Here is a 27,014-nt window from a genome sequence, read left to right on the forward strand (position 1 = left end):
AATCTGATTTCATGTGTTCTCTTTGTGTGCTAGGTTTTCTCGCTAGCGTTCAAGAAGACTGAAAACGGGGCTTCAATTTCTTGGAGGCGGAGCTCATGTTAATGGAACAATTGATTTACATTTTTTTGTCAAAAAAAAAAAAACCTGGACCTCAACTCCATTGAAAATCATCACATTACAATATGTCGTCTTGTAATCTATGTGGAGACAAAGTCCCATTCCTCCCAGCGTAAACATATTCACACCACAGGGAGGAAAGCTTTTTCCTTCGGTTCAATAAAGTGAAATATTACATCGTCTCGGAAAATTGAGATGACACCCGCTGCCTGTTTTAACGGCCAAACTGCCATGCTCCAGTCGGGAATGATCAGTAACACGGGGTAAACACGCCATCATTAGGCGTTACAGGCAGCCGATTCCACGGCGTTCCTAATTGCAACCACATTGGGAGACGCTATTGACAGGGCGGGGAGTCGGACGGCCTCGTCGCCAGAGCAAAATGCTGTTTGCCATTTTCTCCTTATAAAAGCGTATAAAAAGTCTGTGGCTGAGCTGGAGGCCATGCTGTCATCCTCAGTAAACCTCAAATCAGAAGTGTGAATGGTGCACGTTTGCATGTGTGTGTGTGTGTGTGGGCGCACGCACGTGGCATTATCGTCGAGAGTGCTAACCTTTAGGCTAATATTAACATTACATGCCCATGCTAACCCTTTAGCCACAAATCATACTCGCGGGCTAATAATGAAAGTTAACAACAATGACATTAACAGATACCACGGGAATATTTACAGCACAAGGGCAGAGGGCGTGCTAAGGGGCCCGTTTTAGATGGACGGGGTTAGTGGCGCTGTCATAAATTTAAAACAAACAAGAAGCTTCACAAAAGCAATGCGAGTAAATATAACCAACATTTAAAATGACAGCACTATGGAGCTAAAATAAAATTTGCATACACGTGCTCATAATAATGTGATTGTAGTTATTGGATGCCGATAAGAAAAATATATATTTGAAAAAAAACAATATATAAACACATTTTTTATGAGTAGCATTTTGGCTTTCTCGTTTTCTAGAAGACAATTATTGGGTTAAAAATAAAATACTGCATTCTGATTGGTTTGAGGCTCAGTGTGTTTACCTGATTGGCTCTTTCAAGATCTGTCATCACCATCTCGATCTCATCAGCCCTGAGGAAGACATTCGGTTACAAAAACCACGCCGACGGATGTGACGTGTTCAATGACAACACGCATGCGCAAACAGACCCAAAAAAAAAACCCCGAAACAACAAAGCCAGATAAAAAGTCATAGCGTGCCAATAAACTCACAGTGCGGAGTCCATTAAGCTAGCGTCTAAATTTCACCTTAATCCACCGATTGTGAACTCCATAACCCGAGCAGCTTGTATGTGTTCGTGTGTGCGTGCAGTTAAGCGTGTGTTTCTATGCGCACATGTAAGCCCCCCCCCCCCCCCCCCCCTAAAACCCCCGGCCACACTAAAACAGAGGGATAACATTAATAGAGCTCTAAGTCCTAATACAGCAGACTAATCTGCAATGAAGCTGTGAGATTGTGTCTGACTAATGGTCTGCATGGAGACCACGGTTCACCTCTCGCTTGCAAAAAAAAACAAAACAAAGTCAGACAGCGGGAAGTCCCGAAAGCTGCTTTTTTATTATCAATCTGAAGCAAAAATTGTTTGATGAGCTTTCGTTGGGCTGGAATGCTAATTACCGTCACATCATTCATTCATAAAAATCGATTTACTCAAAATACAGGCTTAAAATATATCCGAGGCTTCTTCCGTTGCGTCATCGTCGTTGAGCGCAAACTACCGCGCAACTACCATTAAGCGCTTCCGAGACCCACGCAGCTTTTTTTTTTGTATTTGTGTGTCACACTATGAGAAACGTCCCGTAAGGCTTTCGAATCATTTGAATGTGTTAAACAAAACAGACAAAGTTGATATTAGGTCAACAATGTGCCAAAGGCATCGCACTAAAAAAAAAAAAAAGTCAGATGAGAGTAGGAGAGCTTTTCACTCCGCTTTTATTCTTTCCCGAAGAGTTAAAAGGATCCAGCTCGCATTTGGGCAACATAATAGTCCCACTACCTCACCAGCTTTTATCCTGTCTTAAGCTATAGTGTACGCGCCCGAGCGTTGTCACGCGCACAAATGTGAGGTCAGAGAGCCAACAAGCCAGAAAAGCTCGTAATGGAGAGCGTTTATGGATATCGTAATGCAACCCAAATACAGCCGAGAGCGCCCGCTCCAAATGTGATCATTTAATCAAAGTACAGATGCACAAAGTCTTCTTAAATAACCTTTGGATTTGGCTTTATTTGGGAATTATAAAGGCAAAGCTAGAGGCTGAGGGCCAAAAGCAGATCACAGGGAAAGGATTTTCGCCATATTCTGACAGTCGGCCGGCCGGGCGGGCGAGCGAGGGAAGAGGAAAAGCTAGCTATGAGGTGACGCATGCTTGCACCCAAAACGTTGGAAATGGGGGGGGGGGGGGGGGGTTGCTTTATAAGGCCAAGATTTATGGGTCAATTTTAGACGGAGTCGCCACATGGAGGCGCTAGAGAGCATGTTGAACAGGAACATGAAAGCGTTTGGGATGCACCCGATGACATCAGTGAGCACTTGAAAAAAGGCCCAGAGCCTTTAAGCTGTTACTGTACTTCCGCCTTTTCATCTCTCTCTCTCCTCCATCGTACTGTAGGTCTGCCGCTCAAGCTTTTTTTCTTCAACTCTTTCACTTTCCTGCTTTCTTTGCCACCCCCCCACCCCCAGCCCGTGTCCTCAGTGCCAGCAGGATATTCCCCGATTTAGATTTTCATTTCCCTCCTCTATCACACTCTGATCCCTTCTTCCTCGCAGTAGCCTCCAGACCCCCGGCTTGCTTTCCCTCTCTCTCTCTCTCTCTCTCTTTTTTTTTTATTTTTAATTGCCTCACAAATTTCATCACTCCATTCCCTTTTCTTTCTCCACACTGTGTTTTCACAGTGCGTTCGTTACCTTGGGGATATCAAGGAGGCTTAAAAGGAAAGCTAGCTTGCTTGTGAGAGTGTGACAGTGTGTGTGTGTGTGTGTGTACCTTTTGGCCCACTTCAGAGTTGTGTGTGTGTGTGTGTGTGTGTATTGGATATGCAAACAGGAAATATGTCTAAAGTGCTCCCTAATCACCAACAATTTTGTTTTTCCTCAAATGGACCCTCAAGCCTTTACACAGATTAAACTTCACACGCACACACACACAGCAGCACCCTGCAGGGTCGTGGATCAATATATCATTAATCTTTTATCGTGACTAAACGGGTAAAATGCAGCCAGGCAGACCGTCAAAGAGAACACGGAAAGGCTGCTGGAGCTCACGCAGTCCTCGGCAGCGCAACATCGAACAAATTCTAAGAATGTATGTGTGTGTGTGTGTGTGTGTGTGTGTTTTAAAGGCAGATTACCCAAATGCACCAAGAGGATGGGAGATTTGTCACGCAATGGCCTCCTTAGCGGCAAGTTCAGAGCAAGCGTGCGTGCGCGTGTGAAAACGTGCACGTAAGTACTTTTTTTTTTTTTTTTGTGACGCAGTCAAAGGGTTAAAAGTTGTGTTCAGCCAAACCCTGGCGATTTGCTCAGTCAAGCAGTAAACGGAGAGAGAGAGAGAGAGAGGGGGGGGGGGGGGGGGGGGGAGACTCCAAGGACTGGGAGGGTGCAGGGTTAGAGAAGGTTTGTGTGTGCTTTAAAGCGTTGCATTAAAATTTCAGATCACAGCACGCCACATAGTCAAGGACCCTGACTGCCTCGGGCTCACGAGTGAGCGCGTGTGCGTTTGTGAATGCGTACATGAGCGTGCGTAGGGATGTGGGCAGGCATGTGTTTATTAGCCTATGCAAGCAAATGGGGGGGCCTTCTACATAAAAATGTGTTTTCTTGCCACATAAAAGGGGACTGGAAAAAAAAAAATGTCAAGAAATGAGAGAGTGCAATCTGGCCGCAAGGCGAGAGAAAATGCAAAAAGGTGTGTGTGTGTGTGGGGGGGGGTTGACGAGTGCGGATAGTCTATAGACGCTATTGATTGGCACCGTTCCACTGTGCAATCTTCCTGTTGACTTTGCTCTCATAAACAGATAAAAGATAGTGTTTGAGTGAAGGAGAAGTAGGAGGGAGAAAAAAAAAAAAAAAAAAGTAGTGCGAGGTTGAGGGAAGTCGGATCGATCTGTTTCTAACAGCCAGTCAATTTAACAACTCTCTTAATGGACAGACTCAGTGAATTTGGGCCAAGGCAGTAGGGAGGGAGGGGGGTGGGGGGGAGAAAAGAAAAGCTGAGTTTATAATCTGTTGTGTTTTATGCATTGAGTGGAATCAGAAAGTAAATTTGACGGGGGGGGCAATTTGGAATGTTTGCTAGTACGAGTTTGGACCCGAGGGATTGTTGGTGGTGAGTGTCAAAGTGGCGCTTGACAAAAGTGGAGTGCTGACAAGCAAAAGCTTCTGTTTTCATCTTTGCCACGGCGAGAAAGATCGATATTGATGGATTGTTGCTTCTCCGCGATTGGAGTTACCTGAACTCGCAAGTCCCTCGTCAGTCACAAACTCCATGAATCATGAGGCCTTTATGTTGTTGGTTTTTTTTTTCAAGTAGATGAACATTGGGCGCTTGGGGGGAGAGTTCTTGAGATGTGTTGTGGAAAACTACGTTGTTGTTTTTTTTAATTATGCAGGGGGAATCCTGAGCAATTTCCCCAACGATGAAAAAAAAGGGGTAAATCAAAAACGTTGCGCATCGATGAAAAAAAAAAAAAAGGGGGGGAAATCAAAAACATTGCCCGGGTCAGCTGTCAATTCTTTTTTTGATGGATGCTGCTGAAATAGCGTAACAAGAACGGCATGGCTGTTACGTATCGTAATGTGATTACGCTTCAACCTCACCCCCTCCTCCCCCTTCTGTGTTTTTTAAAAATCATCTAAAAAGACAGGATTGGGGACATGACATGATCAAATTAAAATCACACTCTTTCAATAAATCCACTTTTTGATCACCATGCCAAATTCTAACCGATTTAGATATTTGTGTTCACATCTGTGCTTGAGGCCACGCCCCCCCTCCCTCTCCAGATAACGTTTGGGGGGGGGAAGGCATTTTAGCCACCGTCAGTATTTACAACGCCGAGGCAATGGCGGGATTTTGAGCCTTGTGGGAGACAATCCAGCTCTTTCCGGGCAAAGACGTTCACTCAACAGGATGATTACATCGAGGATGTCAGGGACACGTACTTTGCTGAGGATTCCTCGTCGTACTTGGTCTTCAAATCAAAGAGCTCGGCCTGAGTTGTTTCAAGTGCTGCGAGAAAAAAAAAAAAGAAAACATTGAAGAGACAGTCGGTGAAAAACCTCTTTCAACTAACGTCACATTTTCTCCTTCCTTATTACCTGTCTGGAGGGACTGGGCTTTGTGTTCGGCCTCTTCCAACCGTGACGACATGGAGTCTTGGCTCTCCTGGAGTTTCCTACCCAGGCGGACGAGAGTCACGTTAGAGTCGACGTGGCGTCAAGAAATCCCAGTTCATTCACACTTTAACCATTCTCCATTTTTCCCACCATTTCTCAAGTCCCCCCCCCCCTTGACTAAAAAAAAATCCCTCCAACGCAACCCACTCCTCATTAGGCCGCCCTATTAGGCAGGAATGTCTAGCCACCGGGGCACTCGGCAACAAGGGGGCGGGGCCGAGGAAGCGGGGCGGGGAGGCGCGGGCCTACAAAAACCACAAGGATAAAATAGATTCATTCTTAGCATATAAAAAGTTAGTCTCTGCTGAGAAATTGCCGCCGCGTGTAAAAACATCAATAATCTAGCACAAAGAGTGTCTTTATGGCACTCTTTGATGCCCCCCCCACCCTCCCTTCTCCGCCGAGCCGTCTCTCCTGTCATCTCCATTTTTTTCCCCCTTGCCCTCAATTTCATCCTTTCATCTCTCCACTTCGCTCATTCCTTGAAGAAAGCTACGTATCGGAGGTGCCATCCATTTTCTGCTCCCCCCCTCCCCCTCTGGCGGGCAGGAAGTGGGCCCTCAGACAGGAAGGGGGCTATAAAACACTGACGTACAGGAAATGCAAACGGGACAGCTCATCGTTGTATGTCTTAAAAATCGGGCTCGTAATAAACAAGGGCAGTCTGTCGTGATCAGAGTCAGGCGGAAAAAGTAAGACGACGTCGATGGCAGCTCACCTGTGAGACGAAAGAAACTTCCATCGCTTAAAAAGATGCGAGATTACAAGTCCAAAAAAAAAAAACTCAAAACACTGTCGTATTTGTTAACAAATATTTCCTCGGGTGCTTTAGTTTTTTGTTTTTGGGGGGGTATCAAATTAAAGACTTTTCAAACTGTTTCAAAGAACACAATTGTGTCCCTTTGAACTTTGAAATAGCACAAACCACAATAACCTCATTTAACACACGCTTTTGACATATTTGACTTAATTTGGCATCACAAGATAACATTTTACATTGACAAAACATCTGGTTGCAATGTGCTTTTTCTTTTTTTTTTTTAATCATTCATTACTGCTAGCACAAGCGGCCGGTGTTTGACATATATATATATAAAAAAAAAAAAAATCCAAATGGGTTTTTATTAAACAAGGAAGTGGCCCATTAAAATTAATTATGAATGCTAATCTCCAGCATATCAAATCAAGTTATTTCGAGGGTTTCATTCCATTCTCGGAGCCAATAAAAGGACCCGTGTGTAACATTAAATCCAGACGGGACGGTTGGAGTAGTTCGCGGTGAAGACAGAAAATAGCAAGTCTGAGGTGGCTGATTCCAATCAAGGTAAGTGGCACAGCCATGGGAGAAATCAGCCATTGTTTTACTTTCCAATCCGACATTCATCTAAAAGAGCCCAACGCGACACCAAATGGGTTGATTGGGTTGAGTGAACGCTAAGGAAAACGAAATGAGCCGCAGTGCAAAAATCGAATAAAAATATCACATTCAAATCTCAAAACACACCTCTCCTTCTCTGCATAGTCGTTGTGCAACTGGAGCTGCGTTTCTTGTGCCAGGTTCTCTGCTTGGTTCTTCAGCGACTGCTCGTATTCGCGGATTTTTTCCTTCAAGGCCTTGATGGTCACCTCTGCAGGGGGAGAGAAGAAGAATTCCCGCCAAAAATTCAACAGATCTGGTCAAACTGCATCACTTGAACAGGAACTGCGTGACTCCCTCATGGTGTACCTGCCTTGGCCACCTGGGGGCAGTGTCATGAATAGAGCCAACTATACAGTTCCACGAGAAACCTCAGCTCCTCTCAGCTCATCGGTACGACACTAATAGTAATTTGCTGAGGATAAAGAATCTATGTCCGAGTATTGCAAATCTGGTGGCAGCTTTCTTTCGAAAAAATGAACACAACAAACCAAAAGACAGAACTATATATACATATGTAGCACTTGTGCCCTATTATTCACCGACGTCACATTTCCAGCGTTATATATGTGTTTGTGCTCCTGCCCATCCGAAAACAAACGGAGGCCACACGCGTGTTCCCCGAGAGCAGACACGCCGTATTCATTAGGACTGCATTAGTGCCGCAACCCGCTTGACGGCTCGGCACAGGGCTGCCCGGAAATAAATCTAACACATAACTGGAGTAATAAATAGGCCTCTTGTGTATGTGTGCGGATTTCTCCGAGAAAGATATAAATGCCTGAGACGGTGATAAAGAGCATCGCAGCCTTTGACTGAGGGCTCTTAGCACGCGTGTGTATGTGTTGGCGCGTGCGTGCTCGGCCTGTGATTTAAACTCCGGTCTCACTACTCTGACACATAATCAATAGAGGAGAGTCCCCTCAGAGCCCTCTTAGCCCTTAACTGCTTAACTGAACTTTAAACATTTAGGTTGCAAGGATCAATGGCCCCTGCGCCATTTGTATGTGTGCGCATACACGCCAGTGTGTGTGTGTGTGTGTGTTTAACAGGAGTGGGAGTTCCACGGAGCGTTTTGGGGTTTAAATACCCCCCCCCACCCATCTATTGAGGCGGGAAGGAGGGATAAAGGATGAGGGAACAGAAAAATCAATGGCAGAATGGAACCCTGCCGCTATCGAGTTGCTCCAATTAACCCTCGCTGTGAAAAGGGGAGATTCCAAAACATTCCCTGCGCCCTCCAGCCCCTCCCTCCCCCTCCCCCCCGACTTGAAATTAAACCACTTTTACAACTCCTTCTCGCTCATCTCCGCCTTTGTCACTTTTTCCATCTTTCTTTACCCCGAGGTAGCCGGTCGTTTTTTATTCATGAAAATGTGCCACATGTTCTTTCCCCCTGAAAAGCTAATTGGAAGAGTAAAACCTTGTACATTTTGTGCTTTCAATAATGCACGAAGCGTTCAAATATTTCCAAATGTGGATAAAAAAATTGTCTGCCGCGCAGGTTTCTCTCGGCTGCAAAACGATCATCAACGTGAGTTGCGAGCGCTAATGCAAAAGGAACACTTGATTCTATTCACATTAGCGCCGCGTAGACTCGTCGGGCCATCTATTTTTAATTATGATTGCAACCATTTCCAAATCATACTCAAGATTTATAAAGACGCAATTCAAAGTGGCTCTTGAGTTGCTTGTGATGTCAGGATAGATTATTTATTTCAAAATCTGATTAACAGGCTCCCTGGTGAGACTTTTGCGTTTCATCATCTTCATGTGTTGTGAAAGGCAATATTGCCCCGCCCCCTCCCTTACTGTTTTTTAATGCTTGCAGGTTAACAGTTGATAGCAATAGGGCGGAAACCTAAATCAAATCAAAGTTGGGACACGTGAACCATGTGACTATCCATAAGAAGACACTTTTATACTGTATGAAATTCTAACCTTGATTTTTGACCTCTGCAAACTCTTTGTTATAGTCCTCCAGTGTCTCCCGAAGTTTGGTGTTCTCCGTCTCAATGTCGTGCATCCTCTGGAGCTTCAGCTGCAGCTGCTGAGCCAGCTCCAGCACAGGTACGGGATCTGCCACAGGAGTAGGCGCACACCATTTAACACCCAGCGCAAAACAGATTACAACAACGGCAATAACCGCATTCAGCGGGCCCCGGGAGAGCTAACGTTTGCCCCCCCCCCCCCTGCCCCACTGTGAGGTGTCCTTGAGCAAGGCGATGAATCTCTAACGGCTGCGGGAACATTATTTTGGCGCTGACCGTGACCTCTGCCCGTCCTCCGGAGAACCGCCGGTGCCATCAAGGACAAAATAATATCGCAAGTGCTGATGTTATAATGGCGGTGGCCGGCTAACAAGTGACCGCAAGAGTAAACGTGTACGGCTACCTCCTGACGTTCGACAAAAGACGCGCAGCGGAGTGTAAATTCAATTTACCCCTGAGGGGTGATAATAAGTACAATAAGTAATTAAAATCAAAATAAATGTAAATTTAATTACACTGTACATTGAAACAACAATTAGCAATCAGTCTCAAGCCTGGCCTGTTGAGTGGCGTGGGTGTCCGCTAATGAGAGTATAGCGCTAGCTAGCTGTTAGCGTGTTGAGTTACTCCCGGTGAGTCGTGAATTAAAGCGCTTATTACGTGTTGTTTTATGACTGTTTGCTCAATGAAGGGACTGACAGTAGACCGGCGGCTGTGTCTATTTTTTGGGTCATTAGAATGCGTTTGAAATGGCCATGCTAGGCTATTTTAAATTAGCCAACATCGTTATCATCCGTGTTAGCGATTGCGTACCCGCCGTTGTCTCTGTGGAGCTCTGAGGCACCGGTTTTGCTTGAACCTTTTATTTTGTAATCATATTATTCAAATAATCTGCGTACGTAGCTCTAGTTCCATCTCATTTTCTCTTGTTGAGACTTTTAGCTCGTTACCGCGCGCAAAATATAAACCATCAAAACGAGCGTAAAAGACATCCTGCTGCTCAAGACGTTATTTAAACGTAATTTGGAACAAACCTACATTAATACATAATCCTGACCGAATGACACAGCGGCGAATTTATTATCGAGCGTGACCGCGCTCATGTCGCAATCAAGCGGCTAGCCGCTAGCGATGCCCACGAATATTATCACGCAAAAAAAACGGGAGGAAAGAAAGAACGGCAACTTTCTGGAGGCATCTTCCCCGACATGTCTGAATAATACACAGCAGGGTTAACTGTCAGTGTGATGAAGAGAGCCCTGTCAGTCAGGCCAATCACTTCTGATTGGTGCTCATGGGTGGCAGACTGGTGACAGGCAGCCAAGAGACGCGGGCGACGCTCATCAGCATGCCGGCGAAAAGAGCACTTTGTGTGTGTGCGCGCATGCGTGCGTGTGTGTGTGTGTGTGCGCTGCAGATAAGAGGAACTGACAGCTTACAGCTGGGGGTAAGGGCTGTGTGTGCGTGTGCGTGCGCGTCTCGTGTCTGACACAGTTAGATATCTTAACTATGCTAATGAGAGATCAGCGGAGAACGATTGGAGAATTTCATGCTGATTCCGTTGCCGTCAAGGTGACACGCCGTGCAGGGCGAAGCTACGTGGGCACGCACGTGTGCGTGTGATCACGCGTGCTGCTAGCACAAACAAAACATTAAGAAGCATAACCAGACATCCCCGAATGGAGACTCGTATCTGCCTCCGAGTCGGCGCCCTTGAAATGTAACTTTCTCCGTCTTATCAAACCGTTGTCCTTCACATACCCCCCCCCGCACCACCTTCAAATCTACTGTACAGAAGCAGTTTGACTTGTGGGCCGTTGGTGCTAAACGTTCTCGCCAGACACCTTTAATCTACAGCAGAGCGCACTGGGCTTGACTAACCAGGCCTTGAGCTGATAGAAGACAGAACAAAACACACTGTTTCCACTTTCAAGACTGCTGCATTAGTCAGGCTGCTGCTGAGCGCGTGTGTGTGCGTGTGCATTACATCATTGTCTCGCTGCAAGTTAAGAATAGCCCCCCGTCAGTGCCGCCGCTGACTTATTGGGAGCAGTACAATCCAAAGATATTACTGTAGGTCTAACCGTGTGGGAATACCATGACCTCCTTTACGCTATAGATGAACTTGACGCCTCGCGTTGCGACATACGTGGCCCCCTTCGGGGGACCCCCCCACCCTCGTGGAAGACGAAGCTCCGCTACCGGCGACGGCGCCGCGTGTCCCTCTTCGACCTCGACCGAGCTGACTGCTCATATACGTCGCGGCAGCTCCACGAGCACATGAGGATTTTTTTTTTTTTTTTTAAAGAGCTCTTCAAAGTCAACACCAGTGATGAGATCTCATGTGGACATATTAGGGCGCTGTGGCACGCCTGGATGCACCGCCGAGGAGCACCGGAGGGATGGTGTCATGATTTTTTTTTTTTTCCCCCCTTCCTCATCTGTTGGTGCCGCATGCATGCATGAAATGGTCGTGACGCCATTTTTGTAGCTTCCAAACGCGTCCGGATCGACTTAATATAATAACACGAGGAGACGTCTTACCTGGGACATCGATTATTTTCTTGTACACGTTTAAGAAGGCGGCCTCTGCTTCTTTACTCCTCTTACTCAAGGCGTCGATCTGTATTGGAAAAAGAGAAATGAAGGGTTAGCGGGTTCGTGACACCTCAGATGTCCGTGTGGTGTGAGATTCAGATGGGAAACAAAAACGTTTCCCCCCCCAAGGTGTAGAGTTGATTTTCTGTTTTCACAAATGTAGGAGTTAACTACTTTCCAATAAAAATGCAACAATGCCGAGTCAGTATTGGTTTAGTTGATGATAACTGCAACGTCTGTACTTGTAGTTTGACTGAAAAAAAAAAAAAAAGTGCCGATACTACAAAACCGACACCAGTATCTGTGGAGATTATTTTAAGGTAAACAGAGATGACAACACTTTGTTAGCTAACGGCAAGCTCTGCAAAATGGAGGATGAATTCCAACTGGGTAGCGACAGAGGGGTACTAATGTTTTTGAGCCATGTCATAATTTTAAAAGACTAACAACAGGGGTGCGTGTGTTTACATGTAATCATTTTTTTTCCCTTTTCTAATCCTGACCCCGACGTAAATGGCAGCATAACTTTGATTTAAAATAAGTTACGGTGAATGTCTTTAGAATTGCTAAAGGATCCAGATCTGATTTAACGAACCATTCTTTGTGGAATTAGACTTGCCCGGCTTGCTATTAGAGAAACCTAATTTTATTATTAGATCACCTCCAAAAACATAACCGCAGTGCTGTAAATAAAAACTGTCAACAAACAGAAAATCCTTGTCATTGCCTGGCACAATAAAATTGAACAAGACCGAATATTACACGAGTCATAAAATACAAATGATAAGTATGCACTATTAGCAGCATTCATGTGACCACGCCTCAAGTTTCCTCAAGGGGAAAAACTCAAAAAGGTCACTTAAGCATCCATTTTGGTCGCCATCTCGAGCCCGGACGTCACAAAATGGAACTTGCTCACAAAACCAATTAAAGTGGGGTTGTGTCTAGGTTGTGGTTACAGACTTTGTCACGTAGCTTTTTGTAGCCTTGTCTACCAGACCTACAAAGCTCACCAGATTCCGGTTTCCAGTCCCTAATGGCAGCTTGGCGAGCGAAAAACAAACCTGTATCGCTGGGTGGTTTCGTCGCCGTCTGCCCTGACTGCGTGTTGGTATGTTGCGTGTAACCACAGTTGTGTTTCCTTCCCGTGCAGTCGGCTCAGCTGTTCAGGCGGCGACGGACGCGTTCCGTTTGCCGCGTATTTGTGTCTGTCTGTCTGTCCCGAGCGAGTGCAAGTGTGGTCGTATCCCCTCCAGCGCGCTGACATCATTAAACAGCTGGCTCAGTCTTTCCAGCCACAGCGGGGGCAGATTATTCAGTCAGCTCTTAGCGGCAATACAGCGGCGGATCCATTACCGACGCGGCCATTAGCACGAGAGGACGCCGCATGACTTTCCATCCCCGATATTAATCGAAATGGACAGCAGGAGAATGGATCCGTGAGGGATTAATTCCAAAAAATCATACAAGAGACGTTTAATACGCTTGTCGATGGTGAAACGGCCATAGACGGTCACGCTTCGATAAGAGAAAGCGAGCCGGCAACACATCTGAAGTCGAGTAGAAATGGAAGGGAAACAGATGCCAAATAAAGACTTTCAGATGTTGCTACTGTACTGGGCAGCGCTACAGCTAACTTGTGTGCCTCACGCAACTCAGACTAAACAGGCATGTGGTTCTCTTCCAGCTCCGCAAGAGGGAAAAAAAAAAAAATCGAGACAAAAGCCTCTAGAAGTCCAAATATTAAGTCTTCACATTCCCCGGCCAAACCAGTAGCGTTGTCGATGGGTGGTTAAGAAGTTCTCGCCATTGTAAACAAAGTGGGATACATGTAATTCTGCCTGCGCTCCGATGGGAACCTAATAAATCTCCTCACATGGCTTTGATTCATCTCGAGATTTTTTTTTAGCCGCAAAACATCTGGCCCTGGGTCGGTTGATGCCAGCAGCCCTCCCTCTTCCCCCCCCCCCCCTCCATTATTTCGCTCTTTCCAATTCTCCCTCTTGTCACTTCCATGTTCTCGTCCATTATTTTTTTTAAAGCATCAATCTTTGTCACATGCTTCTCATGTTTCGCGTATTAGCTCCGGATAGACAGGTCTGACGTGTCTCACACACACACACACACACACACACACACACAGGCACACACACAAAGAGACACACGTACACTAGCACAAACACACTGCCCTGCTGTTATTATAGAGTACAGTATATAATTGTCACATGACGCTGTCCCGTGTGTGTACTTTGCCCTCATGGTGTGACACGGTGCGAGTGATTGGGATCGTCAGTTGCGCGACCGCTAATGGGAGATTACGGATGCTGCCGACTAATACTGCTCACACGGCATGATCAAACCTCTTCAACACTCTGTGTGCATTTAAACGATTCAACTGTGCACTCACTGGCCTCAATATTAGCTACAAAAAAAATCAAAATAAAAAAGAAACTACTGTACAAAATGATAAAGCTCACTCTGATTGACCCGAAGGTAAGTAGTAAGTCATTTAATCCCCGACGCTTGTATGAGTTTGTTATTGTGGTATTGGCTCGTCTGGGAATCCAACGCTCAAACTATCTTTTTTTTTTTTTTGCCAAAGTGTCAATCAAAACGCAGAGTCATTCTTTTTTTCTCTGCTCGTGCAGTTACGGTGGAAACTTGGGACAACCACACAAATATCTACTAAGAAAATTTAATGGGACATATATGCATACTCAGAAAGTGATACACATTATCTTCCAGAGGCGGTGAAAGAAGACAGCTGCGTGACTGTACAATGACGGGGCCAAGGTCAGTGGTACGGCAGCTTTATATAGCCCGACATGGGAGGCAGGAAATAGACGTTTAATGTAGGACACACCCTACAGTTAGAGGCAGGTTAACTGCAGGACCAGAGCCATTAGAAGACCACCCAGGATTTGCAAATACAACCCTTGCGGTTCCCAAACTGCCGCGTGCTCCGCCAATCCCGATCACATCTGCTCATGCATCCTCCCCCCCCCCCCCCACCCATACCCGCTTGCTTGCTCGCACGCACGTACACTCAAAACAAATGAAGTGACACAAATGATAGCACATCGAGAGAAAAGCTGGCAACTGCAAAAAAATATATATATAAAAAAAATGGGGGGGGGCGAGCGTACATCCGCACGTACTGTTCGGCACCCTCGGGCCACCGTCACTCAGCAGCACCTCACTCCACTATCACTGTGTGAAGGGCATCGGACCCACCTGAGTGGTTAGTGTGTCTGTGGGGGGGGGGGGGGGGTTGTGTCTGTGTGGTGGCCCCACTGGAGTCTGATAAGGGGAGGCTATGGGAAGCAGAGACTGAAGCCTTGGATAATGGAAAAGCTTATCTGATCGATGGACCAACAAGGAACACTGAACACACACACACACACACATACTCGGCAAAGTGAGGCCTTGTGGAAACGCTCCAGTTTATTGGTAATAATTACGACCCGCAGGCATCCACCTTCCCGAGCGCCACACTTCAAAGTTGTGTCTGGAACCGACGACATCCAGACGCTTGCTGGAGTAAAAAGAAGACGTGGCGCTGTCTTGTCCTCCATCAAAAAAAAAAAAAACGCTCGAGGGGGGGAGTAAGCAAACAAAGCCCGGGCTAAAAATTACACACTCCCAGAGCGTCTCATGTCATGGCACGCCGGGCAGAGCAGAATAGTCGACTGATTGATGGGCTTGCTCCCAGACCGATGCGGGTGTACGGTATTATCTCAATAATCGCACAATAATGTCTCCCCGGCTGGCCGACCACCCACGGAGCGAGCGGTTTCGTCGGGCCGTGCACGTTGAGGTGTGTCGACGACGTGAGAGAGCGGTGGAAACAGCTGACAAAACCCCAATTACATCGCTGCAGTTTCTTCGCTCTAAATAGACTGCGGATTCATCAGCAGAACGCGCTGGAGTCGCTTTGAATTATGGCTGCCTTTATTTTTTATTTTTATTTTTTCAGCACAACCGCTGGCTGTGGTGGCTGCCCCGACCAAGGCAAGAATATGGAAAGTAACCCGGTGTTAAACTGTAATATTCGATAGCCAGTAGCACAACAGCCCTGCCACTATCTATTGCAGTGATTTGGATTGTGCGTGTGTGTGTGTTTGCTAGGAGGAGAGCTAGCCGCAGCAAATGTCCACCCACTCCATCCCCAAATAATGCCCGAGTCCAAAACAGCCGCTTCCACTCTTACCCTCGCTCATATATGGGAGTGAACTGGGAATGCTAAGAGGAGGATGGGGGGGGGGGGGGGGGAGGAGTCAGCATGGAAATAGGGCAAAATGATGGAGGAGGAGTGCAAGTGTGGGAGTGTGATATAAGCGAACACACACACACGCACGCAAAGTCATCTCTTATAGGTCAAGGTACATGCAAATGTAAGCGGCGAGGGGGCGAAACGTAACGTCGAAATAAAAGAAACGTGTCAGCGACGAAGAGCGATGGCCTGCCGTCGACCCCTTTGACAAAAAACAAAAACAAACCGGTCAGACGTGCGGAAAAATAAACAATATGGGAGGAAATGGCGTCGGGTGAGTTGCGACGGGGCTAAAGCCGGGGTTTTGTGATGCTTTTTTTTTTTTCTACGTTGCAGGATGCAATTTAAACACAACCCCGGGCGACGGGACTTCATGAATAGGACAGGAAAATCAAGGGGAGGAGAAAAAAGTGGGAGGGGAAATGCGATCGGGGTGAGAGAAAGAAGAGGTGTGTGTGTGTGTGTGTGTGTGTGTGTGTGTGTGTGTGTGTGTGTGTGTGTGTGTGTGTGGGGATAACGGGGATGACTACAAGTGAAGTCAGCGCGGCTGTTAAAATGGCGTCTTGTGAGCGTTTAAAGATGCATGTTTATCACAAGAGTAATGGCAAGCACTCACCTCTCCTTGGAAGCTCTTGAGCAAAGGGGCGACTTGTTTCCTAAAGTCCTGGAAGAAAAAAAAAATGCAGGAAGGAAGGTCAGTCAGCCTCCTTAAAATTTAAATCACAATTACAATGAAATCATAAGATCTAAAAATTGCTTTCCATGTCCACTCTGTTACTTTCACAACAGCCAATCAGGAAAGAACGCTACACGCGTGTGAGAGTGATGAGCACGAGACCAGGTTGGCACCCTGGGGTGCCCTGATGGACCAAGCTTCTCATAAGAGCAGGTGCAGCACCACCTGGGCCACCCAGAGGCGTCACGAGTGCGTGCGAGGAGCTACCATAAGTAGCTAACTAGGCCTTTCACTTCATGCAAATTGTCTCCATTTGGATTTTTTTTTTTTTTTACTGTACAGCGACTGCTTTTCATAGCGCACGAGTCCCATTGCATGACTTTCCGGTGCGAGTCAGCGCTTTCTGATTAGATAGCCAGTGGAGTGGCGACGTATCAGGGGAACATGCAAATCACCGTGCTGTTAGCTCGAGCCTCCGTGCTAGACGGACTGAACTGGAGCGTACGGTAAAAAAAAAAAAAAAAGCAAAGCAGAGGAGGACATTTTGTACAGGAACATTTGATTTGCATACACACGCTCAATAAAAAAAAAAAAAAAAGTGACTAATGAAGATGTGAAGCGGGGCGACAGGGAAACCACGTATCCCAAAATGACCCCGAGAACAGCGTCTGGCCAAATCCCGGGTCGGACCAGACAGGCTGAGGACGGGTCGCGACCTTGCTGACCCGCCTCTATTGTTACCTCATCAGGGGTCGCCGTGGTTGTTTGTCTGGACCAATTCAATATTCCCCTGCCAGGGATAATGACCTTCACCCCCCCACCCCCACCCCAGCCCACCCCCTCGCCCCCTCCCCTTTCAAACACACGCAAGATAAGCAGACACAAAACAAACACCCACGCGCAGCAGACGAGAGCGTCTCCTCTCATTTGTGATGGATTCTGATTAGATCCTAATTTCCCTTTTTATAAGTCCGCCGCTCATTCAGTTTGTTTTCAATGACTTTCAACTTTCCACATACATTATTGACGTACAATAAACCTAGAAAACGCCTGTGTAACGCAATCCGCTCGAGCCGCCAACTTTGTTCAAATAAACTTCTGATGAACCCCTCCCCTCCCCTCCCCGCCATATTCTTTGACTAAAAGCGCCAGCTGAACAACGGCAGAATAATTTAAACAATAATAGCAGATTTGAAAATGAACATTTCATAAAAGAAAACAAAAGCACGTTACTGCTTTTTTTGCCTAACCTTTTTCCGGTCCCCTAAACCTCGTTTGGTCATTTCTCCAGCGCGTCGCCCCATTGGCCCCCTTCCACTTTCAAAGATTTATGACCATATAACATAACAATGCACACACACACACACACACACTGGTCAATCTATGTGTGTGTGTGTGTGTGTGCAGGCAGCAAGAGGAGGCGAAGGAGATGGATGGCTGGTGTGTGAGCTGCCGGCAGACAGCAGACAGGCCAGCCCAAGGAAGCCTCTGGGGAATATGGAACTCCCATTCGCTGTCTGTCTGCCCCGCAGCCAAACACAAAAACGTGTGCGCATGTGCACGCCCGCAAACACACACACACACGTACGAGGGGAACGCAATCGAGTTTACTTTACTACCGCCGCCTCTGGCTAGCAATCTTTGGGGCATTTTTACAACCATCACCAAAAGCTTGGTCGAGAAGCCATGACTAACTAAAAGGGGGAATTAAGAACAGAATGAATAATTTAGACCACACACACGGGCGCACAAAAAAATCAGCATGTCAGTCTAAATGAATAATGAAAACTTTGTTTTTTTTATGCCGCATTTCTTTGCACTACTTTAAAAATGTTACAAAAGCTGTGTGTGTGTGTTGCTGCGCAGTTCACAGCGAGTACGGCTCCGAAGACGAGAGACAGTCAACGTGGGCCCCCGCTCTCCTGCTCGCTAAATTATGGATCAGAGACGGACTCCCGCTCGGCTTAATGCAGTCTGATCTGATGTGACTGTGATCTGCGCTGACTGGTGTGGACCGTAAAGAGCTGACGGGCCCAGCTCCAGAACGGGCCACACACAGATGTGAGGGACACAATCGGGGCATTTTATTTTAATCGGGAGGAGTCATCAAATTTGACCGAACAGCCTTTTTTTTTTTTTTTTAAGGCTCCTTTGCAAGTGTTGTGCCTTTTTAGTGGCGTTACAGGCTTGTAATGAATCCTGTGGCTCGACTTGGGTCGGGCTCAGATTCCTCCTCCGCATACCGGGGAGATGCCAGGGGCCACGCAGACGCCAGAGGAGCCTTTCTAAATCATGGCCTTGTTACACTGATGAATGTCTTTGCCCAGATATCTGCCTCCGTGTGTGAGTGTGTGTGTGTGTGTGTGTTTATTGTGCGATTGTAACACTCCCTCCCCCCCATTCCTTAAGCATGTGTGCCTTTCCTTCTGCAACTGTTACATTTGAAAATGATATTAGAGATGAGTGAGGAGGCTGGAGTTGAATTGGCGGAAACAAAAGGAACTGAGAATTTTTTAGGCCAATGCAGAATCCAATGTTTGGCAGAACAAAATGATTCCTCAGACGATTAAAAATATTGAATTTTTTGGTCTCTTAACATTTACAAAATAAATAAATGTTCTGCTTGTAATTCATATGACTGCTGTAGAATTTTTTGTATTTGTTTAACAGGAGGGCATCATGAACCGTCTTATTTTTATATGGGATTAAAAATCGGCAAAAATCCTCAGATTTCTGCCAATTTTAGAGGCGCTAATATTGGACGATTAAATCGGCCAGCAGATGAATCGGTCGCACAATATTTGAATTGGTTGATAATAACTAAAAAAAAGACGTTAGCATTTTACCACAAGCCTCACTTGACCTAATTTTATCGAGCGCCAAAGGAAATTGTGTTTTGTTTTTGGCAATGATGGCAATTAGAAAAAAAAACAAGGCCGTTGAATGAGAGCTCGTATCTCAAAAAATTCTATTCTGGCCGATCTTTTCAGCATTAAGTCACCTCAAGAATGAAAGCTTGTGGTTTTTTGTTGGTTTTTTTTTTGCCAAAAATGAGTTACATACGTTTAAATCGGAACAAGCATTCAAAATCCTTTTCACACCACAAAGATAATCCACACATTGTTTACATGACACCTCAAAACTGCGAGGCGCACATGCTAACCGCTAATCCATTCAAATCTAACATCCCGGCATCACACAAACAGGTTGTATACAACTTTTGGAGGCTCCACTCCAGTTTCCTCTGGAGGATCATCTACCAAAGCGGGTGCGCTCGGAGCTAAAGTCAATAGCGGCAATCTTCACCCCGTGTTAACCATAATAGGCCTGCGATCAACTCCGCCGAGAGTTGACGATTTTCTATCCGCCGTCTACTGCCTTCATCCATAATTCATTGGCCCCATCAATAATTCACCGTGGTGACATTAGCAATAATAACACGACGATACTTTTGTTTTCGCGTGTGCGCTTTAAAAAAAAAAATGTGTTGCCCGGGTAACAGAGATGAAACAAATATTCCCAGGAGGGCAGATGGGAACACAGGAAAGGGACAGAATTCCCCCTTGATCCCGCTTAGTAGCGTTGTCACACTCTTTGCCTCGCTCCCGCTCCCTCGCTCTTGCGGTCACACACACACACACACACACACACACACACACACACACACACACACACTCCCGGACCGCACTTTCTGCACGCATAAAAAACTAGGTCAGATAATACAAACCCCTGAGGGGTTTTCTGTTTTGTCTCTTTAGGATTTCAGGGAAACTAATGGAGAGACTATTTTTAAGAGCCAAGCCCACATCTCGGCATTTCTTCTCCTCCTCCGCTGCAGCGCTTTCTCTTTAAATCATCACTTGTGCATTTAGGAAGAAGAAGCTAGAAAGGATGGCCGGCCAACACGGGACGCGTGCTCACCTCTGGTGTGTTCTTTTTGAACTCGCGGCTAAGGTCGATGAGCTTCTTCCGGGACTGTTCGCTCTCATCCTGTCTGTTGGCGAGCTGTGTGGCGGTGGCGTCGAGTTCTTTCTGCAACACAAAGGCGACAGTTTAGAATAAAAAAAACAACATTTTTTATGGAAGCAGAAGAGATGAGAAATTGAATAAAAATGATTAGAGCATTTGTTCGCTTTCTTGTTCATTTTCAATGGCTGGTACGACTAAATGTGATTCGTTTGGACAATGGCACCAAAAATAGGTCATGGGAGTTTATTTTTAAAAGCTGGTCGACACAGTAAGCATTTTTCGGGCTTGTCAATTTGAAAATCATTTCCTGGTCAAATTGGTGAACTGCATTGGTGAGAACAGAACTACGCCAGGGGAGAAAAAAAAATGCTGAGTAAGCGAACCGACACAATCAAGTATCTTGCCACTGTGTGAGCTTTGGCAAAAGACTTTTCTCGCCAATTATCTACCCCACCCGACGACCGCGGCGAATCGTCCCGCGTGTCGCCGCCGTCTTCGTCGCGTCCATCCCGCATTCTTATTAAGAGTTATTTACGGTTGCTCGTTCCAGATGATGATGACATTAACAAGACGTTGAAGGCCTTATAAAGATCGTATCTTGCCGTGCTCAGATTGTGTTGCTGTTGGATTCTTGCCCTCTGTCACGCTGCTCCCCCCCCCCTCCTCCTCCCTCTCTCCACTCATCATCCAAACGGCAGTACTCCTCTGTTAAAATTCTTCTCCCTCCCTCCCTCCCCCCCTCCTCCTGCATCCTTTCCTCCACGTCCTGTGAGGCCGCCCACCCCTGAGAGTGATTAAACGCTGCTGAAGGGCCGTTATGCTAACTAACACACTAATCATTTAATACACACATTACCACAGGGGCCCTTGTGGCTCCGTCTGCTGACAAGGTCCCAAAACACACTCACGCACACATTGCCCACCTCCCACGATAACACTCAAGAAATAGTATGATCGAGTACTAATGAGAAGCTTCCCCCCCCCTCCCTCCCTCCATCAACATTAAGTCAAATTCCCCAAGTGGATGTGATCTTGTTTTATCTACAAACCACGGAGAGAGGGGGGGAAAAAAAAAAAGCCCAATAACGGAACTTGGTCAAGCGTTGCTGTAGCGGTTAATGCAGCAGCAGCACGGGACAAAAAAAAAAAAAAAAAGAAAGAGAGGAGAGGAAGGGGGAGAAAAAAAAAAAGCTCAATTCGTGCTCTCGTTGCCCGTGGAGCGGTTGATGTAGCAGCCTGTCTGCCCGTGGCCATGGAGCAGCTGCTCTGGGTGTTAGTCAATTCGAGCGTGTGCAGGGGCTTGTATGCCTGATAAAAAATAAAAAAATAAAAAAAATTGAGGACTATGATAAATTTTAATCACATTACATTTGATGTAAAAAAAGATGGATTTTGTAGTACTGGTTAAGTCGTGTAAGATCAGCTGGAGGATTTTTTGGGGAGGGGAGGGGGGGATATCTAACCCTAACCCATTTCCGAAACGCGATTGCCGATTAATCGAGTTATGACCGAGTGATAAGTCGATGCATCGATGAGTCAGTTCACCCTCGTAAATAGGACACACACACAGGTCACTTTAAATTGGTAGTGTAGTGGTTTTCGGTTTGGTATCAGTTTTCCACCTTTGCCACTTTGACTGACCCTGAAATATAAATAAATAAAAATCATGGCTACGTTTCAGTTGAAATCCTAAAAGGATGACATAAATAGCAACAAGTATTTTGCGCGCAGCACAAGGAGAGCATTTTGAAAATATCGAATCCCTCTGCGAATATGTTGTGTAAATATTGAACATCCCCGCGACAAAACAAGAAGGCTCGAACGAGAGCGAGACGCTATGAATTGTCAGCAGTGTTGGAATTTCTTTTGCTCAGGGTTTTTTTTTTTTTAACCACAACCACTAAAGATGCAGTTTTACAGAGCATACGAGGCGGGGGTGTTACGACTCGAGCATCAATCAAGCCGACAATGAACGCAACGTATTGCATACGACTCGAGTGGCAAGCAGCGGGGCACATTTCAGTCCAAATGAAGTTTGCGGTCTAAAGAAGAACAAATGACGTCAAGTGTGGGAAGTTGAGCTAAAGCAGGGCAAAACAAATTTGGCCCGATGGTTGCTATGCGCGTAACCTGTTAAAGACTTCCAATATGGCAGTTACTCCACTCAATATAACATTGGCATGCCAACAGGAATCCATGACACAGCCTTTAAAAAAAACAACAACAAAAAAAAACCAGCAGTTGCCGTGACTACGCGCTTTTCAAAACTGTAAATATTTGTCCATTTGACGAGACCTCACAAATAACTCATTCACTACCATTGACGGATATAGACGTCAAAGTTTTATTTTAACTGGGCTGGCAGTGAATGAGTTAATTATTCAGTTACATTTTCCTGGTGACTAAGTGATTCTGGCGATGATTATGACCCAAAAAGTAGTCATCGCAGACTTTGTCCAGATTCAATATTATTTGATAGACTTTAAAATACAACTCGTTGCGCTTTGAACACAGCCGCGAGAAATTTACGGAATCAAACCGGTAGTCCATACAAAATCTGTTTCTCGGAAAAAAATGAAAATATCCCACTTCTGACGCTTCGGTTGTGGTGTCACGTGCGTCGCATGACAACCTTCGTTCTCCCTCTCCGATACCCTGCAAACATCTCTGTTGTTACCAAAATCCCCACTGCTTGAAAATATTCTGTCCGTTAAGCTAAATAAACACATTGCACATGAAAAGAGGATTGATCGGATTCCAAGTGGGCGAGTAATTATGATCTGGGTTGAAAATGTGTGTGGAGAGGAGAGGGAAAAAAAAGAAAAAAAAACAGACCCTCATACATGGTCGGGTTTTGTCTATGCAGCAAACTCTTTGCACACATCAGCACACACGGGCAGACTTTACACTCATCTTGCTGATAGAGCGGAACATCCCAAAGTGCACAATTCCCGCTGTTCTTCCACATCACATCTTGGTGACCACCAGGGAGTCCGCACGATATACATTGACACAGAAAATAAATCGTTTTATTTCTTATTCTGTACAAAATCAGTCCCGAGTGAGTCAATGACCAAAAAAACAAAACAACGTTTGTTGGGTTAGTTGTTAGGAATGTATGCGACGGTGGTAGACAACATAAATAGTTCAATACGAGCAAGTAATAGTAAACATTTTGAAATTCTAAGAGTGATGGCGGGGGCAGTCGATAAAGCAACCCGATCTGCGATCACGATAATAATGTTACGGCCTAAAAAGATGTAAAGCGCAAAATCGATACAAAAACCAACGTCTGGTATGTTTATGCTGACCTTACAAATAATTTGACTTTACAAAATCAACATACACAAACGCTCATCTTTAAAAACTTTTGAAAACAGGCTTTCACTGACACAAGTGTGGTGAAGATAAATCAGACCGTAGACGAAGCGCAGAGACAATTATATCATCGGTCCAACAATCAAAATTCTAAAACAAGCTCCAGTCTACATTTAATTATAGCCACGAGCACTCCGTCCAAAATACAGTGCAACCACAACGCCCTAAAAGCCATACAGTTTGAAACGTTTTGGGTTTTTTTTCCTGGAGAACAATACGGCTCAGGAAGTTGAACCCGCCGTCCTACGTGAAGTCACGAGACTTTTGCGAGAACCAAAACAAAGAAATGACAGACAGAGGTTGCAACTACATTGATTTCAAATTTGGATAGAAGTTCACATCGGGCTACGGCGGTTCCTGCCCTGGTTCGTTTGGCCGTCTGGTCAGCTGTAAAGACGACTGGAACAGCTTGCCGACACTCCCTCGAGAGACTTCTAACGCCGACTTGGCCGAGTAGCCTCCCCGCCCGCTGCTCGACACGCGTGTGCTCGCACATGAATGCACAAACGAGCCGCCGCGCTAAGTTGGGGCGCCCGGTCCTTTCACTTTCTTTTGGAGCCTGCCTAGCATGTTTTGTGCTAGCATTGACGCTCGAGCCAAAGAGATACGAGCATCCCTGATCACCATCACGGGTAAATAAATCTTATTACAGCTAACCGTCAGAACAAGGAAGAACATTTATGCGCTCAAAAATCACTCCAATTGCCCTAAATGAGCCACAGGTGTCGATACAGCGAAACCCGATTCATTAAACGGGAGGCGGCCCAATCAGGCGTTTCCGATTATGCCAATCGTATTGACGACCGGCGAAATGAGATAAGCAGTGGCAGACGGCTATCCTTACTTTGTGGAATTTCTTGTGCCCTCATGCTCCAGTGATGCAGAGACAAGATAGGCCTTGGGAATGACAACAAAGTTATTGTTGTGTATACAATATAAAGTCGATCCGGAGCCTTCTATGGAAACCCAGGAGGAGGAGGGGGGGGGGGGGGGGTGCACGAGCGAGAGAGAGAGAGAGAGAGAGAGAGAGAGAGAGAACAGCAGCCTTCAGATCTCATTCTCCAAAGAGTAATTGGGATTGTAACTGCTCGAAATACTTTGTTTACAGCATTTGGCTAGCGAGACGTGCCAAGTCGTCTGCCATGCTAGCTCAGCTCCAAACACAACGTAGGTGCAGCTCCACATTCATCGCACACTCTACGCATTCATCTAATAAAGTACTGCTTTGAATTGGAGCCAGCTCCAAAAAAAAAGAAGAAAAAAAAAAAGAGACAGACAACACATTCAGTACTTCTCGGTAACACAAACAACATATTAGTCACACTACAAAGGGGCTTCATATTTGAAGATAAAACATTTGTGTATGTGCTGCAACGTGGGAAGCCCTTGTCGAAGCTGGCGACAGATGTTTAAGAGATGAACTTCTCCGCGCTTGCCTGTGCACTCGCTAATCTGTCTTTTTTATCGCCGCCAAGTCTGAGGCGGTTATGTGGTTATGATAGTAAACAGAAACGACGTCGGCAAAGATTCCTTATCTGGAATCTATAAGGCGTTACCTTTCAAAAACAGCCAGCCCCCCCCCACCTCCCTCCTTTCTCCATCCGCCACCTGACAACATTGCGGCTGACTGTTCTGTACGCCGTACCGACTGTGCGGGGGCGGAGTCGCAAGGTTGGCGGCTCAGTCGGGAGCGTCAGCCGCGCTCGCTTTGGCGACACGCTACATGAGCACAGATCACAGGCGACGCCCCCTCAAAACACAACGGCGGCGCAGATAAGGGGGCCCGCCATCCTCGCAGCTCGTCTGACTGCCTCCTTTCCAGGCGGGGGGGGGGGGCTTTAAACGCCACGCCGCTTCCACGATAGATCTTTGTCACCTCTGCAAATTTCCAAGTCAAGGCCGGCAGTTAATAAATGTTTTGCTAATCAACCGGCACGTAAACAAGCTAGCTCAGGGGGGAAAACTCGGTTGACACCTGTGGCTAACGTCGCTTTCTGGACCTGGACAGTCGTGAAATGGAAGCCCGGGAGATTCTTCGATTGGTTCCAAAATCTCCGACATATATTTACCCCCACCACCTTAAATTTCGTAGGACTTTATAACCTGAAACAACCGTGGACTCATCCCTGAAGTCAACAGTGGTTGGAGTCTAACAAGAAGCTTGTAGTCTCAGAGCATTTAGCTTTTTTTTTTCAGATCCATATCTGGCAGCAGCGCGTAAGCTGTCAAGACTCACCTCGCCGACGCTGACGGAGGCCTGGATCAAAAGTGGCCTTTTTACACGGCAGCCTCATTTATATTGATCCGTGTTTTGTTTTGTTTTTTCTCTGCTGAGAGACCGCTTGTTGTTTTATCTCCCCCCAGCATCCCGGCCTTAACTCTCCCGAAGCTCGCCGAGCGCGAGTCATTTTTTTGCCTGACCTATTGTCTCGACAAGAGGGGAGAGCGAGGAGGGTTGTGCCTAAATACAAATATAATGAGACTAAGATGCTTTGTGGCATGGAGGAAGCGCAGTTCACTTGCTCTCATTTTTTTTTTTTTGCAGAGTTTGAATTCGGCCCAGAGGGCCGTGTCACAAAGGGTGAGTGGAGGAGAAGGGGGTCCGGTGATATGCCGGGGTGTAAAAGGGCAAGATTTTTCATCCTTGCGTTTACAGGGTGGAACGGCTAGGATATTGAGATCCCAGATAGGATCAGAGGGTAGTGAGCTGTTTCAGCCATGATAAAGGCCACGCATTACAAACACACCACAGATACGGACGGGGAGGGAGAACGAGAGAGGGCGAGTATATCACACCTCTCATCCCTGAATTAATGCCTCCATTCTACCAGGAAGCCATTCCGTGCCAGGGAGAGGAGATTGGGGCGGGGATGAGTGCACAGATACGAGCTACAAAAAAAAAAGAATGGAAACGGCGATTTTGAAGAGAGGGATTAATCAAGTCGGGCCCAAGAGCGTAGCTCAATGGAGACGCCGGGGTCCCAAGGACTGGACCGCACATTTGACACCGCCGCTATCCATTACATGACATCAGATGCACATACAAGTAATCACTGGTAGATAATGATGGGAGTCGGGCCACGAGAAATAATTCGCCCCCTGCGGTGGGCAATAAAGTCAACGAGGGAATAAAAATCAATCAAAGTCTGGATGCTGGATATCCACTCGTGTTAGTTCTTTTAAAGTCTACCGGGCTGGAA

At 46.2% G+C, this 27,014-nt stretch overlaps 1 protein-coding gene across 4 annotated transcripts in view; it reads right to left on the bottom strand.

The window, feature by feature from the left end:
• Positions 1–27,014, bottom strand: part of LOC147054223 (homeobox protein cut-like 1) — a 49,211-nt gene that overhangs the window by 11,273 nt on the left and 10,924 nt on the right. For all 4 annotated transcript variants that reach the window (XM_085917323.1, XM_085917322.1, XM_085917321.1 and 1 more), the window contains exons 2-9: positions 20,389–20,499; positions 16,408–16,455; positions 11,465–11,543; positions 8,871–9,008; positions 7,017–7,140; positions 5,435–5,511; positions 5,279–5,345; positions 1,139–1,187 (exon numbers count right to left, since the gene is read on the bottom strand). In XM_085917323.1, the coding sequence (XP_085773449.1) occupies positions 1,139–1,187; positions 5,279–5,345; positions 5,435–5,511; positions 7,017–7,140; positions 8,871–9,008; positions 11,465–11,543; positions 16,408–16,455; positions 20,389–20,499 (693 nt within the window). The remainder of the gene's footprint in view (positions 1–1,138; positions 1,188–5,278; positions 5,346–5,434; positions 5,512–7,016; positions 7,141–8,870; positions 9,009–11,464; positions 11,544–16,407; positions 16,456–20,388; positions 20,500–27,014) is intronic.

The sequence above is a fragment of the Syngnathus leptorhynchus genome, chromosome 7 (assembly GCF_054491065.1).
Source record: "Syngnathus leptorhynchus isolate UIUO chromosome 7, UIUO_Slep, whole genome shotgun sequence".
Classification (NCBI taxonomy): domain Eukaryota; kingdom Metazoa; phylum Chordata; class Actinopteri; order Syngnathiformes; family Syngnathidae; genus Syngnathus; species Syngnathus leptorhynchus.